Raw genomic sequence first — 17,133 nt, 5'->3', positions numbered from 1 at the left:
ATGGATCCCCATTAAGCACGTTGGGTTTTATTAGGAAACAAATGGAGGTGACATTACTGGGCATCAGATAAACCCAGACTTATCCAGCAGAATATCAAATATGTCAGAGACAAATCATGGTAACCCTTTGAAACACTAAAATTATGTTTCATCTCTGCCAAATGTGCATCATGATGCTGTGTCTGTTGGTTAAACAAATAGTCCCAGTGTCCGTGTTAACTTAATAGTGAGAGATGTGAAGTCCCACATTCACGATTAAAACAAATGCCACGTTCTCAATGGGGATGCTTGGCTGGGCAGCAGTGTATGTAAAAAATTAAGGGCTTGCGTTGGTAAATGGGCAGACTTCGTCAGCCACCAGGCTCCAGGAGGCCCTGGTGAGTTAGCCGGTCCGTGGTCCGGCGTGGTATAATTGGGGGTGCGCATGTGCACGAAGCTACAACTCCACTTCCGGGCGACGTATACCCTGAAAGTGGGGACCGTTCATGTGTGTGCAAGAATCCTCAAGCGCCATGTGTAGCGGTAAATGCCCACGAATTAGAACTGAATATGTACATGGAGGAGTATTCATACAATTAATTAATTAGAATGGAAGAAATAAATCTTAAAGATGTTGAATTTTTAAAAAGCATGTTGCAAAAAGGTACGGATAGTACTTGGTGTAAATTTTTAAAATTCACGAAACAAACATAGTAAAAGCATGAAAACAGAGATGGGATGATCCACCTCAGGGGAGAGGGATAGGGAACAGGATGGAGGGTTTTGGTTGTATTGGTTTTATTTTTTTTTTTTTCATTTTTTTTAACATTTATTCATTAAAAAAAATTTTTTAACATTTATTTATTTTTGAGAGACAGAGAGACAGAGCATGAACAGGGGAGGAGCAGAGAGAGAGGGAGACACAGAATCCAAAGCAGGCTCCAGGCTCTGAGGTGTCAGCACCGAGCCTGACACGGGGCTCGAACTCATGAACCATGAGATCCTGACCTGAGCGGAAGTCGGTTGCTTAACCAACTGAGCCACCCAGGCGCCCCTGTATTTCATTTTTTTTTTAATGTGTTTTAAACAACAGCAAAATGTTAACATCTGTTATGTTTGACTAGTGGGTTCATGCCTGTGTGTTATTTTCTATACTTTTACCGTATGGTTGAAATGTTACATAACTTTAAAAGAAAATATTTTAAACACACAAGCATGGTTAACTAAACTTTAAGTAATTTTTAGCTTCTTCCAAATTTATGTTTAAAATAGATATTATAAATAAAGTAATTGATTCTATTAAGTAAATTTCAGAAAACTAGAAAAAAATAACTCAGACTCTCATCACTGAAAACAGTCCTTGTTAATGTTTTGGTATATTTCCTTCCATGTTTTTCCTTGTGTGGGTGCCTGTGTGTTTAAACATCCTTCTAAGCATCTTGGGTACACATATTGAATTCTGTCTTTTTCGCTCATTACAGTATCACCCTTTTTCCATGTTATGACTTAGCCTCCATGAACATCATTTCTATTGACTTCCATTAAACATTGTCCACAGCTTGCTTAACCCACACCATTTTTTGCAGAAAAACAGGAACATTCAGTAGTCACACGGTCACATATTCATAAACATAATCCTTTTGAAATCCTCGGGAACAGGATTGGGTCATGCTCTCTGTTGATTTCTACAAGGATGTTTTATGTGGGATGACAGTAAAAAGGTCTGTCACATCTGTGATATCACATTCCCAGGAAGACAGAGCTTGTCGGCATTCATCCCGTGGGTTGGAACTGTACATATTTTAAAAGCCAGCTATGTGTGTCTCTTGCCTGAGAGGAAACAAGTGCTCATACACCCTTGTACATCCAGCATCTGGTCTGGGCTCCTGAACCCGCAGCTGGGGGAGTATTTGCTGATCCTGTTAAACTCTTGTTTTGAGGCCTGAGGTTAATAGTAGAAATAATTATTGCAGATATTTATGTGCTCCTTCCCAGCTTATAAAGGCTCTCACATCCATGGCCACCTGATCTCCTCTGGGAGGGGAGGTCCGAGTGGGTATACAGCTGGCGCTGGATTACAGCCAGAAAGTGGGAAAGTCAGGACCACTGCCCAGTGACACCTACCTGAACTCTTCAGTGACTGTCCTTAGACTCAGGCAAGAGGAGCCATGTCTGCCCAGAGCCCCCTGTCCTCTTCCAGACCACACTCTGGGTCCCTGGAATCCCCTAACAGATGACCCTGAGCACTTCTAGGACCTATGTATGCTTGCATCTGACCTCCTTGGGGGCCAGACCACCAGTGCCTGTTCGCCTAGGTCCACGGGCAGCATTTTGCAGGGAGTGAGCAGATGAGAGGCCTGCGGGCTGCAGGATGAACCCAAAGCAGGGGTGTGGGCTGGGGGCAGTGCAAAGGCTGAAGGCCAATATCCCCTACGGTGTAGCTCAGAGCTGCAAGGACCCCAAGAACTCCAAATCCAGGCCTGGTCTTCTTGGTCACGTATTTGTCAGAGTAGGAGGATAGGAGGTGTTCTGTGACTTTTAACTCTTAGCTTGATCTGTGACTTTTAACTATTTAGAGATTCAGCACACGGACCTCCTTTTCTACTCTCGCTCTGGGACCCACAGATCTTAAGAAGTCTTGCTTCTCTTATCATCCTATACCGTGCTGTTTCCAGGTCTCCTTTTTTCTACCCAAGGCTACAGACATACTGAGGGGAGTGCAGAAGAAAGAAAGCCATCGAGGGGCACCTGCGTGGCTCAGTCGGTTAAGCATCCAACTTCCGCTGAGATCATGATCTCACGGTTCCTGAGTTCCAGCTCAGCGTAGGGCTCTGTGCTGGGCTCTGTGCTGGCCGCTCAGAGCCCGGAGCCTGCTTCGGATTCTGTGGCTCCCTCGCTCTCTGCCCCTCTCCCACTCATGCTCTGTCTCTCAAAAAAAAAAAAAAAAAAAAAAAAAAAAAGTGAATAAACGTTAAAAAAAAAAAAAAAGAATCTAGAACCACAGAAAAATAAAACAATTTAGTGTATAAAATCCCAATAGATAACCCCACCCGCACCCCCATCTCTGCATATAAAGGCCAAAAATGCATTTCGGGGCAGAATAGAGTACAACCACCTGCTATGAGGATGAATCAGCCTGACAAGATCGGGATCACAAATAGAAGCCAGCTAGTAAAGCTACAATCAGCGGCTCTTTCCCTTCTCTCATTCCCCCCCTCCCCGCCCCCGCCCCCGCCCTCCGCCATTCTGGTTACCCATCTCTGCCACAGAACTACCGCCCTCTGTTGGTTGCTTTAAGCCATGCAAGAAGTTGGACCTCTGAACTCCCGGCAACAGGGGAAGTGGTCTCCCAGCCAGGGACAACAAGGAGAATCTGTGTTTTGAGAGTTTTAATTGTTTGGCCGCTGAACTTTTTTTTTTTTTCAGTTCCCCATTCCCCAGCAATATTTCTGATCTGATTTGTGATCAAGGATTTGACTGACTAGAGAAGCAGGAATCATTAAGACAATTTCATTGTCAGAGATAAACAGTCCAAATCTGGATGATTAAACACACATTACGACAGACTTCACTCAGTCCATTTTATTAGAGAACGGTGCAGTTGACTTTCCCAACGATCCAGGAAGGAAGCTAATTTAGGTAAAGCTTAGAGAGGTTAAGTAGCTATTATAGTAGCTATTATAGGTAAAGCATCTCAGAGAGGTTAAGTAATGTGGCTGAAGTTATCCAGCTGGGAGGTGGCGAGCGGGGACTCAAGCTTGGGCTCATCTAAGTTATTGCAAGGACCCAAAAAGAAAGACAGGGTTTGTCCAGACTTACTCATTGGAAAAAGAGAGTCACCTTCTATCGGAGCTCTCCAAGGGGTGGAGCTCTCTCTTAATTATTCTATTTTGATGAAGTTTTGTTGGGGAACAACACATTAACGTGGAACAACCTTTGGTCAATGCTAGTTCTGGAGGTTTGTGCAGGTCACCTGACAAAATTGGCTTAAAAAAAAGCGTATGTGTGGGCGGGGGAGGTGGAGCTTTAATACAGATTTAGCCATTATTCCTGGAATTACAAGGGAGGCTTTTTAAAGATTTCTTGTTAAGTGATGTCATGTGGAGATTGTGAATAGGATAATTTTTCATTGATAAATCATACAGGGACCTAAAAACTGCTCCATCTCAAACAAGATAAATGGAAATGAACTTAGCATGCTTGGAGAAACTGAACACAAAGGCCTCGATGTTGAAAATGCATATGAAAACTTTGAATAAAATTGTTTCATGGAATATGAGAGAATAAGACAAAACAATGTATCCAAACTAACATTTTATTCATTAGGATTTAAATATGCATGTGTAATAGGGCGCCTGGGTGGCTCAGTGGGTTACGCATCCAACTTCGGCTCAGGTCACGATCTCACAGCTCGTGAGTTCGAGCCCCGCGTCGGGCTCTGTGCTGACAGCTCAGAGCCTGGAGCCCGCTTCGGATTCTGTGTCTCCCTCTCTCTCTGCCCCTCCCCTGCTCATGCTATCTCTCCCTCTCTCTCAAAAAAAAATTTAGAAATTTAAAAAATCTGTGTGTATCACTAAATAAACATTATAAATGGACGCATTATATTGCACTAAACATTTGGTTATGTCATGTATATATTCAAGTTGGTCAAAATTGTTGGGAGTGGAGGGACTCTTCTTTTTGGGAAATAGAGGCTGGCTTTGAGGCTCCAGTGACACACTAAGTGGTTTTTCCAAAGCACTGAGCCACAACCCAAGATGAGGAAGAGGCAGGTTTGTGTACTGGATCCAATGGGGTGATGAAGGTTGACACACGGCCTCCAGTGTGTGTCTAGCTCCTCAAAATTTCCCAAGCGTGGCTGCACTGGGGCCTCACAGCCTCTCGCTTAATAGGGTCTGTGGTTGTCCTGAATGTCCACCCAAGGACCTCAGGTGTCTCCCTGCGTCAGTGACTCGGATGTGGGAAGGGATGTGACGAGACTGCTTTTCCCGTCCCCCACAGGCGGCACTAGTCGGAGGCACCACCATGGTCATCGGCCACGTCCTGCCTGACAAGGAGACCTCCCTCGTGGAAGCCTACGAGAAGTGTCGGGGTCTGGCCGACCCCAAGGTCTGCTGTGACTACGCCCTGCATGTGGGGATCACCTGGTGGGCACCCAAGGTAACAGTGCTGGGTAGAATCCCGAAAGAATAAGTGCGTTTTTTAGGGAGAGGGGCCATTTGGGTGGAGTCAGCTGGGGTGGGGTGCTCTCCCACAGGTAGGGGACGCCCCCCACCATCCTAACTCCCCCAGATGCCAAAAGAAAAGAACGCATGATTCCACAAGGGGGTGACAAGGCTTGTTCTGCTTAATTTCAAGAGCCAGTGTTCCAGCAGACCCAGAGGGCCTGAGACCAGAGGCCTGGGGAACGCCGGCTGACTCCTTGCTCAGACCACAAAGCTCTCAACGTGTCTTGATACTCTTCATCGGGTGCCACTTCTGCTGAGCAGCGGGCTTGGCAAGAGTCAGGCTCCCGGGGACGTATTGTTTTCATGCCGGAAGTGACGGCATGGACCTGAGGTCTCCGAACAGAACAAGAGCCCTGTCCTGGCTCCGTGCCACCTGGATAAATGGGACTGGGCCACTTTTTTCCTCCTGGAGGCTGGCTCCCACTGAGCCCTTTCTCACTTCAGCCCCTGTGCCCCTTGCTTCTGGCTTTCCCGTCCCCCCGCTGCCCCAGGCCCCAGGGGCAGAGTCTAGTCCCCTCCACCCAGATTCCCACTTCCTAAAAACAGACATTTAGATTTTGCTTCATTTCTGGAGTTTTACCACTTATTACCCCAGAGAAGCAGCCTGGATGCCCGTTCCACCACCAATTCTGTACTGGTACAGGTGCCAGGACCTGTGTGGGCATCCTAAGCAAGCACTGGGGCGCCTGGCTGGCTCAGTCAGTCGAGTATGAGGCTCTTAATCTCAGGGTGGTGAGTTCTAGCCCCACATTGGGCATGGAGTTTACTTCAAACAAACAAACAAAAAAAACAAACAACAACAACGAAACAAGCATTGACGTTTTACAAAGTTCTTCAGCTAGGGAGGCTGGTCTAAAGGGCCTGCGTCCCTTCTGAGATGGTAATTAAAAGCCTTGTGTCCTTCTGCCCTTGGGTTTTAGCTTTGAGCGTGGAGCTCCCCCACTCTCCTCTGTTATGTCAGACATGGTCCTTATGAAAGGCCTTGGAGCCCTCCAACCTTCACACCATGAAGACTTCCCTGCTGGCATTGGGTAAAAGTGCAGACCCACCCTGAATGGCAGCCGGCCCTTATCGGAGGAGGGGGTTTTGTTTATTCTCGACACCCTCCTGGGGGGACGACCTTACCCCGAGCTTCTGTATTCCCTCCCCCCGGAGCTGGCCTGGAATAGGGCGTCCATTCAGATTCTCAGCAACACTGAGGCCAGGCCAGCCCTCCCTAAGTCCCCAGAGGTTGTGGGGACTTCCATGCATCTAGAATTTTAAATTCTTTTTGTTATTATCAAATAATTCTTTTCCTAACTATCGATTTTAGAAAGAGAAAAGAAGCCCATCCTTCTGGTTATCCCAACACAACCACTCTTGTTACTTTGGCTTATTTCCCTCCAGTCTTTTTTTTTTTTTCCATGCGTGCTTTTTACATAGTAACTCCTTCACTTAAGTGTGAGCATTTTCTGTGTGGCTTCATGGTCTTCATGACCATTGGTGCAGTGGCCGCTTCATGTCCTATCAAGGAGATAAACCTCAATTTGTTTTCCTGCTGTCAGACCAACGTTGCTTCCATTTTTCCCCATTGTGAACAACATTAGGATGAATCTCCATATTCATATAGCCAGGCGGGCCAGCCAGGCGCCCTGGGTCTCAGGAGTTTCAGCATTATTGTGCCTTCTTTGAAATTTTTTTTTTTTAACGTTTATTTATTTTTGAGACAGGGAGAGATAGAGCATGAACGGGGGAGGGTCAGAGAGAGGAGGGAGACACAGAATCCGAAACAGGCTCCAGGCTCTGAGCTGTCAGCACAGAGCCCGACGCGGGGCTCGAACTCACAGACCGTGAGATCATGACCTGAGCCGAAGTCGGACGCTCAACCGACTGAGCCACCCAGGCGCCCCTATTGTGCCTTCTTTGTAACACCACTTCCATTATGGGAGTGGGGAGCACAGGCCTTGGGGGTAAACGCTGTTAATGCATTCACCAATAAGGCTGACTTGGAGTTAGAAACACAAGACAAGCCTATACGACAGCAGAAACATGCCTAGATGGTCACAATATGGTTCCTACGTTTGTGTCATGCTTGACAATTTTCTTTTTTTTTTTTTTTTTTTTAAATTGTCCTAATGTTTGTTTATTTTTGAGAGAGAGAAAGACAGAGAACGAGCAGGGAAGGGGCAGAGGGAGACACAGAATCCGAAGCAGGAGCCAGGCTCCGAGCTGTCAGCACAGAGCCTGACGCGGGGCCCGAACTCACAAACCGCGAGATCATACCCCGAGCCGAAGTCGGACTCTTAACCGACTGAGCCACCCAGGAGCCCCATGCTTGGCAATTTTCAAAGTCCTTCTGCATCCATTTGCTCACCTGACCTCACAGAGGCCCGGGGGGTGGGCAGAAAGTGAGATACTGCAAGGTTGCAGGTGGCCGCATGGTCATTCCTCCCACTGGCCCCCATCTCCTCCATCCTGGGCCCGTCAGCCTCTTGAACATCTGTACTCACGTGGCATTGCCTTTGCATTTTGCTCTCCAGGTGAAAGCAGAAATGGAGACACTGGTAAGGGAGAAGGGTGTCAACTCCTTCCAGATGTTCATGACCTACAAAGACTTGTATATGCTTCGGGACAGTGAGCTCTATCAAGTGTTGCACGCTTGCAAGGACATTGGAGCGATCCCCCGAGTCCACGCTGAGAATGGGGAGCTCGTGGCTGAGGCAAGGCCATAGAGAATATTGGGGAAGGGGGGCTGGGGCACCAATAGAGACTGTTCTCAGGGGGATTCCTGACCACCCATCGCCCATCCCACAATTTTGTCCACACAAAATGAGTCATAAAAGGCAGTGTGAGATGTTAACACCCCAGCTGACAAATCTTCGTCAGAAAATCCAAACTTGTCTACCGTCTGTCTGTAAAAAAAAAAAAAAAAAAAAAAAAAATCTCTTCATAGTCCAGAAGGGTTTCTAAGTCTTAGATGATAATGTCTTAGTTCTAGTGATATGATATTTAAATTCCATGATAGCAAAAGAACTTGGAGCACCTCTAAGAAATATTTTTAATGAGATTTGACATCAGAATAAATGACAGTCAGCTCTCCTCTTTCCTCCGCTTTCCTATTACCTCTCCCCCACCACCCCCGAGGAACTGAGATATTATAGCAATCTGCTCACTGGTAGATGAATCCCTTTGTACCTCCTGGATCTTAAATAGGATGCTTGGTAAGGGTTATTCTAGGTGTTGCTGGAAACTAGAGATTTGACTAGATTTCCGGTGGGGAAATTCTGATTTTTCAGACCGATGGTCTTTGATGTCCCAAGCCTATTGGCTAGTTCTAGAACTGGAATTTTAAGAGGAAAAAAAAATACGTTCAGTCCTTAGGAAGTGAGGTGCAGGAGAGCCTGGCTGCCAGGGAACCCCATACTTACTCTGCCCTCTTTGGAAGGCGGATACTGCAGAAGTGAGCAAAGCGGCAGCCTATTGGAATGCACGGTGTCCGGCATGCTTTCGTGTCCCTGGGGTTCGTGATTTTCTCGTATCTGTATGGTTCTCTCAATTTTCTTTCTTTTGCTGTTATTCAGGGTGCTAAGGAGGCGCTAGATTTGGGAATCACGGGCCCAGAAGGAATCGAGATCAGCCGCCCAGAGGAGGTGAGGAAAACTGACTCTGCCTCTTCTCAGCTTCTTTCCTGTGGATTCACAGAACCTTTAGGATAGAAGAGGCATCAGTAAATAGAAGTTGCATATTATCGCTTTCTCCATGGGTGAAATTTGCATCTGGAAGCTTTTCAGGGAACAGCCATCGCCCAGCGGAGGCTGCCTTGGCCTTGAGCTTCCTTGGGAAAGACTGTTTGGAGGAAACCAGACCCACCTAATTTGATTCTGATTTCAGGGATCTGAGGGAGACCATGTGAGCACATTGGGGGCTGCGTTGCCCAAAAATTGATGGGGAAAGAAAAGACAGAGTGAAAGCGCTTTCGGGTGTAAGAAGAAATTCCAGATTATAAGCCAGTGATTTAGTGTTGTAGGAATGAGAGCATCTGAGGAAAACTTTGGACCCTTCCCGCCAGAAACCAGAAGCACATACGTGTCTATACTCTTGCCCCCTTGTTACCATATTAACCACCGCGGTGATCATGAAAAGCCCTGCTCTCCTCTGCCCTCTGGTTTAATCCTGGCACAGTTTGGCAAGGTGCCCACACAAATCCCCAGCGGTCCCCCCGCTAAAGATGTCTGTTCTGGAGGGGACCTCACTGGACAAATCGTGCCTTCTCGTCCTGCGACCCCATTCCGACACCTGCCGTTTGTGAAGAGAAAGCTATTTCCCATTTCTTCCAAGCATCCAATGCAGAGTGGTGGCTGGATGTCCATGAGGGATCGATGGGAGGCCCTGAGGGACGAGGAGCCAGAGACCAGATGTCATGGCACTGCCATCAGACATGCAAGGCCCTGCGAGGACCTGTAAGGACAGGAGTGGGCGGGTGGGCACAGGACTGGGCTTTGTTCAGTTGTATGAGGGAAAAAGCCAAGCTCTGACTGTAGGGTATTAATAGCGAGAGTCACCACTGTTATCATCTACTGGTTAAAGGCTCTACGCCAGGAGAGATTTTGCCCTCCAGCAGACATCTGACAATGTCCAGAGGTATTTTTGGTTGTCCCACCTTGGGGGGTGGGGGGGCAGGGGGAGGGTGTAGTACTGCTGGCATCCAGTGGAGAGAGGTTAGGGATGCTGCTTGACGATCGATCCTACAGTGCCCAGATAGCCCCCCGCCACAAGGAGTTACCCGACTCAAAATATCCATGGTGCCGAAGTTCAGAAACTCGGATCTAGGTTAATTTCCAGCTTGATATTAGTGAGTATCATTCCTTGCTACTGCGCTGAGGTGGCTGTGGAAAGAATACCCCAGAAAACACAGAGGGGTTTCTAGGTTCTGTTTCCTTTTGTTGCCTTTTTCTTTTTTTGAGAGAGAGAGAGAGCATGAGCTAAGGAGAGGCAGAGAGAGAGGGAGGGAGAGGATCTCGAGCAGGCTGCACACTGCCAGCGCAGAGCCTGATGCAGGGCTAGAACTCATGAACCGTGAGATCATGACCTGAGCTGAAATCAAGAGTCAGACACTTAACCGACTGAGCCACCCAGGTGCCCCAGATAGGGAAGAATTTTTAAAAATTTGTTTTAATGTTTCAGTTTGACAGAGAGAGTGTCAGAGCTCCCATGAGTGGGGTAGGGGCAGAAAGAAGAAGAGGGGGGCGGGTAGCAGCAGAGGATCCAAAGCAGGATCTAAAGCGGGCTCCGGGCTGACAGCAGAGAGCCTGAGGTGGGGCTCAAACTCGAGAACCATGAGATCATGACCTGAGCCAGAGTCATATGCTTAACTGATTGAGTCACCTAGGCGCCCCCCCCCCCAAATTTTTTAAAGTTTATTTCTTTATTTTTAAGAGGGGGGGGGCAGAGAATCCCAAGCAGACAGCACAGAGCCCCATGCAGGGCTCAATCCCACGAACCATGAGATCATGACCTAAGCTGAAGCCAAGGGTTAGATGCTTTAACTGACTGAGCCACCCAGATGCCCCTCGTTGCCTTTTATTTAAGGCCTGAGTAGCATCCAGCGAGGATATGCCTGGTGTAGTAAATCCTCGGATTCTCTTAGGGTGAGAAGAGGTGGTTGGAGCTTGGTGCCCCTGCCCAGGGCTTACCCCCCGAGCCAGCCCCTGTGGGTGCATTTGGCCCCTCCAGCCCAATGTTGGATATTCCAGCACTTTCTACAAAGTGGGCTCTTGAGCAGAGGTGGGCTTGCTTGGGAGAGAGGCTGAAGCTTGTTTTCTTCCTGTCCTTTGTTTCTTACAGCTGGAGGCTGAAGCCACTCACCGAGTTATCACCATTGCAAACAGGGTAAGTAGACCCCGGCTCGCCCTAAACCCATTCTTGACTCTGGGATCAGAAACCAGCATCTTCAGTCTACACAGTGGAGTCCCATTCTGCCCTGGGTGCCACCACCATGCCTGGTTCACAGGACCCCAAAACCGTTTCCTGGGTGTTGTTGTTCCCACAGACCTGGCAGAAGTCCTCCTAGCTGCCAGCTCTCTGTCCTCCCCCCCACCGCCGTGAGCTTGCTGAGTCTGGCTTCATTGCTCAAGTGGAAATGGCTCCCATGGGAGGCAGGGTGAGTTGGGTGTCCACAGAGCCTCACTGCAAATGAACTCTGTTTCCTGTAGAGGAATTCGGTAGATGGCTTGCTTAGAGAACCGTGATCGAACCCTCTGCCTCTAGACCACTTAGAAGTTTTCCTTGGTATCGCTCAGGGCGAGGGGGTGCTGACACGGTGTAGGAAATGAACAAGACGTGAGACCTTTACCAAACACGAAGCTCTCAGTGTATGCGCATCACTCAACCACTCTGATACACTATTTTGTTATCTAATGTTGGAATGATAATATCACTTCTCACAGGAGGATTGTGAGGGTCAAAGGGGGGCAGAGAAAGAAAGGCATTTTATAAACAGTAGATATATACCAAGAAATATACCAAGGTTGTTTCTCCTAAACCGTCATTAAAGAGTTCGATTTGCTCAGATAATCTGTGCTGTCACCTCGAGAATACCAGTTTTCTAAAGTGTGGCGCCTGGACCAGCAGCACCCGTGTTTGTTAGAAATAGAAACTTAGAATTGCAGATTCTCGGGCCCATACCCATTGAATCAGAAACTGGGGACGATGCCCAGCAGTCTGTTTTAAGAAGCCCACCCATGGTTTTAGCGGGCACTAATGCTCGAGAACCTCTTCTCTGAAAAGACATGGGCGATCCCGAAGGATGTAAGTAAGCACGACGGCGTGGTGTTAGGAACGCCGGGGACGAGGCAGAGGTTGGAGGTCCAGCGGATCTCAGAATTAGTAAAGTTGCACCAAGCACGTCAAATGTCAGGCCAGTTCCTAAGCTCTCTGTCCTCTCATTTTGATGAGCAGAGAAGGCATCAGAGTAACATTTGGGAAAAGTTTCCCATGAACAGTTTACAAGTCTGGGTGCCGGTCGAGGACATTGATTTACTGGCACACCAGTGGCTATGATACCAATGATTTCCTGACGGAGACCGACCCCAGGATAAGGAAAGATGTCAACAACAAAAAGCCAGCTTCCTGTTTTTTAGCTCAAACATATGCCCAGGCAGGTGAAGCCAGGGACCATTGTCGCACCGCTCAGCAGAGGAAAAGCTCATTGATATTACAACCCAGGTGTCCATTTGCAAGACCAGTCCTGCCTGACATAGACTTTGAACCCTGAACCTCTTCCATTTTGTTTCTTCTGAGGGTACATTCTGTCTACTGATAAGGCAGCCCTCGTTTTAATTTTAGATACGAAGTATGATCCACGACTGTCTCTAGGTCGTCACGTTCATGAGCAGGAAATTTAAAAAGTCCCTGGTGTTAAGTTATAAATCATCTTGACTCCGGCTGGTGAAATATTTGAGGCTCGGCCCCAACATTCCCCTTGGGCCCTGGTGCTTGCCTCCTCCGTGCTTCCCCTCGTCTGTGCTCTGGCCGCCCGCCTGCCTTCCCGGTAGAAGACCCTCTCTCCCTGCGAGTGGGGCTAAGACATGCAGAGGGAGGTGCCGGGGCCCGGACTGGTTTGGCTGGGGCTGTGCTAGTGCTTGTTAGGTTCATGGGGCTGACGCGCTCTCCTTTCTGCCGGTTTCCTTGTTTAGACTCACTGTCCAATATACCTGGTCAACGTGTCCAGCATCTCGGCCGGTGACGTTATCGCAGCTGCTAAGATGCAAGGCGAGTCCTTGGGCTGGAGTGGACCGTGCGCACGTGTGGTGGGGTTGCAGCCCTGTGGGGTCCCCCGGAGTACTCCCTTTTCTCTCCCGCCGCCCGCAGAAGCACTGCGCTAGCCTGGGTTCGGTGCGCTAGAAGCAGTGTTTTCCTCTGTGCATTTGCATGCATAACAGCTCTGCAGAAGTGTCTGTCACCTCTCCCGGGTCTGGGAAAGTTTTCCACGTTTTCAGTCAGCTCCTTAATTGGTATCTTTTTGGCCTCTTGGGTTTTACTGGTCGTTGCCTTGGCAACTAACATAAAATCCTGGACCGGTTCCAGTGGACATTTCAAGGGGATGCCAGGGAAGTCCCCGGAGGAGTAACAGTGTATGGACCCAGCTTCCCTTCCAGCCACCCCACACCCTGTGTGCGAGCCCCGATACCTGTGTGTCGGCTGCTGCTGAGCGCTGGGCAGCACCTGAAGGTTTTTATACTTATAGTCTTGGCCCGGTTCAGGGTGCCAGTGAGGTCCTGGAAACGGGAGAAACAAAGTCATGGTCACAGACCTGGGGAGATAAATCAGAGCAAGGGCTTTCGGCCTTCTGGTAGAACTGCCCGCGAGATCCTGCTTCCCGCCTCTCCCCCAGTGAGAGCCCTTGGGTGTCTCACCCGCACCGCTGGCCCTCCTTCCTCCCATCAGTGCCCTGAAGCACCCGTGGTCCCCCGAAATGGCGGTGCTGCCCCTCTTCGGCACCCTTGCCCTTCTGTTCTCCTTGCCTGGAGCCAGCATGGCAATATGGAGCCCTCCGGCCTTGAACCCAGCTGTGCCCTCAAACCCCCGTGTAAGCTCAGTCAAGTCCCTTCCTCTCTCTGACTTCAGCTCCTCCGCCTATGAAATGAGAAGCTCAGACCAGTGATCTCTCAGGTCACTGGCTTCCTAGTCATGGTTTGACCTTTCTTCTTCTAGGGAAGGTTGTGCTGGCCGAGACCACCACCGCCCATGCCACTCTGACAGGCTTACACTACTACCACCAGGACTGGTCCCACGCGGCCGCCTACGTCACGGTGCCTCCGCTGAGACTGGACACGAACACCTCCACCTACCTCATGAGCCTGCTGGCCAAGTAAGGCATTTTGGCAGAACCTCTGTGGGCCCCGTAGCACGTCCTTAATCATAATATATGCCGTCCTGGGAACGTACACGTCTTCGAGGTGATGTCGCAGAGGCCCCAAATCTGACCTAGGTCTGGTTCCATTGTGCCCGTAGGATGACTCTGCTTTTGTTACCTTCTCCAGAGCCCATCAGCTAATTGCCATCCCAATTACCTGTCGGCTTCTCCGACCACTTGATTTGGAGCGAGAGCTTCTGCAGTGTAAGAGTCAAGAGCATATATGAAACGGTGAATGGTGGTTGTTCAGAATTTCCAAGGACATTGCTTTTACACTGAGGACCACTTCAGGGCTGTAGGATGTGGCTGCTGACTTATTCTAGAATATATGTGGGCCTTTCTGTCTCTTTTTTCTTTACCTCCCCCTCCTCGTTGTTTCGCATGTGGTTTCCCCTTTCTTTCCCCTTTTTCCTTTCCTTCTGCCCTCTCTTCCTCTTTCCCCCTCATTCTTCCCCTCCAGATCTCCTTTTCTCCAGCTCCTCTTGTTCTAACACGATTTTTTCCCGTATGATCCAAATCTAAAGGAAAAGTTTTAACGAATAGTCTGAATTCAGTGGGACACAGAGATGAAAAGATTTTGTTTTGTCCCAAACTGCTTGCAGCTTCTTTCTTTCCTTTAGTGACATTTTGCATAGAATCCATTGTTTTCTCTCCCTCTTGGTTATTAAAGTCTAGTTTATTTTTTTTCTTAAAATGTTTATTTATGTTTGAGAGAAAGAGAGAGCTGGGGAAGGGCAGATAGAGAGAGAGGGACAGAGGATCCAAGGCCGGCTCCACACTGACAGCAAAGAGCCCGATACGGGGCTGGAACTCACAAACCATAAGATCATGACCTGAGCTAAAGTCAGACACTTAACCAGCTAAGCCACCCAGACGCCCCAAGTCTAGTCTAGTTTAAATGTCAGTCTCCTCCCTTCCCCGTGCCCAGTCCCTGAGTAGGGGGATTCTTCTCCATACCCAAGCACCAGTCTATACTCCTGCTTCTCAGACTCAACGTGACTGGCCTTTGGGGCCCTCCTTATGTAGGACACATGCCCTTGTGGGCTCTCTTGTGCAGCCCTCATACAATCCCCTGGTATGGAAGATGGATTCCAGCCCAACCTCTTCCACCTACACCTTCCTTGCTTCTAGAACTAGTGGTGTCCCTGTGAACAAGGACCCTGGAAGGCAGCTCCAGCCTGACCACCTTCTACAGTGTCTGAGGCCCAGAGAAAGCTCACACAGCTTTGCCACTCTCGACGGTGGGAGGGCATTCTGTCCCCATCCCACTGGCTCTCCTCACCTAGAGGTTCAGGGCGGGTCCACCGGCCCCCTCCCAAGCAAGAAGCCCACAGCCATCACCTCTGTTTTCCGTGGGTGAACCTGTTGCAATGTCCCCTCCTTGACTATGGAGGAGACTGCTAGGAGAGAGGGTAGGGAAACCGCACTCGAACACGAAAAGAAGGAAGAGGAAAAGACTACAGGACTCTCCATCCTGTGATACCTCAGTCTCCCTCCCTGTCGTAGGCTTTTATATACCTGGGGGGAGGTGACAGCCCTCTTCACTTCGAGGGTGATGGTGAGGATGATTGAGGGAAATAGCCAGCCCCGACTGAAGATGGCTGTCTTGAGAAAAAGGGGCACTTATTTCATCCAGGTCCTTAATGTTCCCTCCTGGTCGCCGACAATTGGCAAATTCCCACTCAGCATCCTGCTGTGTTAACACCTGAAAGAGGAGTATAGGGTGCAGTCAGTAAGGTCTCGGGGCGCAGGTGGCCCCAGAGGGCCAGTATATGCGTGGCCCAGTGCAGCACCTGCTTTCTGTCCCACAATATTGCTGTGATCCTGAGCAGCAGCACCCCTTACACATTTAGATAAATTAGGGTGTACGATGGGGCACCTGGGTGGCTCAGTCGGTTAAGCGGCCGACTTCGGCTCAGGTCATGATCTCTCGGTCCGTGAGTTCAAGCCCCACGTTGGGCTCTGTGCTGACAGCTCAGAGCCTGGAACCTGTTTCAGATTCTGTGTCTCCCTCTCTCTGACCCTCCCCTGTTCATGCTCTGTCTTCCCTGTCTCAAAAATAAATAAAACATTAAAAAAAATTTTTTTTTTTTAAATTAGGGAGTACGAGAGAGGAGAAATGCCAGATCAGCTCTGACTTAAAAATGCTTTTCACTGCAGGGGGCACCTGGGTGGCTCAGCTGGTTAAGCGTCCGACTCTTGATTTCAGCTCATGTCATGATCTCATAGTTTCTGAGGTCCCCCCCCCCCCCCAGGCTCTGCGCTGACCTGCAGGAGCCTGCTTAGGATCTTCTCTCTGCCCCTCCCTGGCTTGTTCTCTAAGATAAATAAATAAACTTTAAATATATATATTAAAAATAAATAAGGAAATAATTTTTAAAAATGCTTTTCACAGGGAAATGCCAGCCAGCCTCTTTTCCATCTTTATCAACACAAACAAAACAGACAAGAACCAGGAGCCCACTGTAGTAATTTGGGCTCAGTGCCAAGGTCAAAAAAATCTTTTGAAGTACCTCTGCTTGCCACAGGCATATTTGCTGGAAGAACAAATAGGTGGCAACTGCCCCAACCTACCCAGATGACAGCGGCCCCAACACATTCAAATAGGCAGGGGAAAATAGTGCTGTTAATGGAATCATTTAAGGTTTTATATTAAACTAGTCTATTTTTAATGTAACTTAAATACATTTATTCACTTAAGTCAAATTGTAGTTTCATGCTAACTGTCCTGAGAGTAGTTTGAATCCCTTTTGAAGATCGGTGCATATTGTACAAGTGTGTAATTTTACGGAATTTGGAGCAGCGTTTGAACATTTTTGTTGTGTATAGGAATTTGTGGTACTGTCGTTTCGTTTTTAGGACACCTTGTTGGTGATAATTGATATCATACAAAATGCTTGACAGAAAACCCAGGCACCAATTACCATATTCTTATAAGAAAACATGCACTGCTTTGTTACGACCCACGTTAGCATGTGACTTCTTCTGTATCAGGGGGAAAGCACCATCTATGGGTGTAAGGATTTATCCTTT

General features: G+C 48.5%; 1 protein-coding gene across 2 annotated transcripts in view; it reads left to right on the top strand.

Moving 5' to 3' along the window:
* Positions 1-17,133, top strand: part of DPYSL5 (dihydropyrimidinase like 5) — a 100,556-nt gene that overhangs the window by 66,729 nt on the left and 16,694 nt on the right. For both annotated transcript variants that reach the window (XM_042982323.1, XM_007088921.3), the window contains exons 3-8: positions 4,981-5,139; positions 7,727-7,906; positions 8,768-8,836; positions 11,031-11,075; positions 12,881-12,956; positions 13,899-14,055. In XM_042982323.1, coding sequence (XP_042838257.1) covers positions 4,981-5,139; positions 7,727-7,906; positions 8,768-8,836; positions 11,031-11,075; positions 12,881-12,956; positions 13,899-14,055 — 686 coding nt within the window. The remainder of the gene's footprint in view (positions 1-4,980; positions 5,140-7,726; positions 7,907-8,767; positions 8,837-11,030; positions 11,076-12,880; positions 12,957-13,898; positions 14,056-17,133) is intronic.

The sequence above is a fragment of the Panthera tigris genome, chromosome A3, assembly GCF_018350195.1.
Source record: "Panthera tigris isolate Pti1 chromosome A3, P.tigris_Pti1_mat1.1, whole genome shotgun sequence".
Taxonomy (NCBI): domain Eukaryota; kingdom Metazoa; phylum Chordata; class Mammalia; order Carnivora; family Felidae; genus Panthera; species Panthera tigris.
The sequence above is the reverse complement of the archived record's forward strand: the minus strand, read 5'-3'. Positions and strand labels throughout refer to the sequence as shown.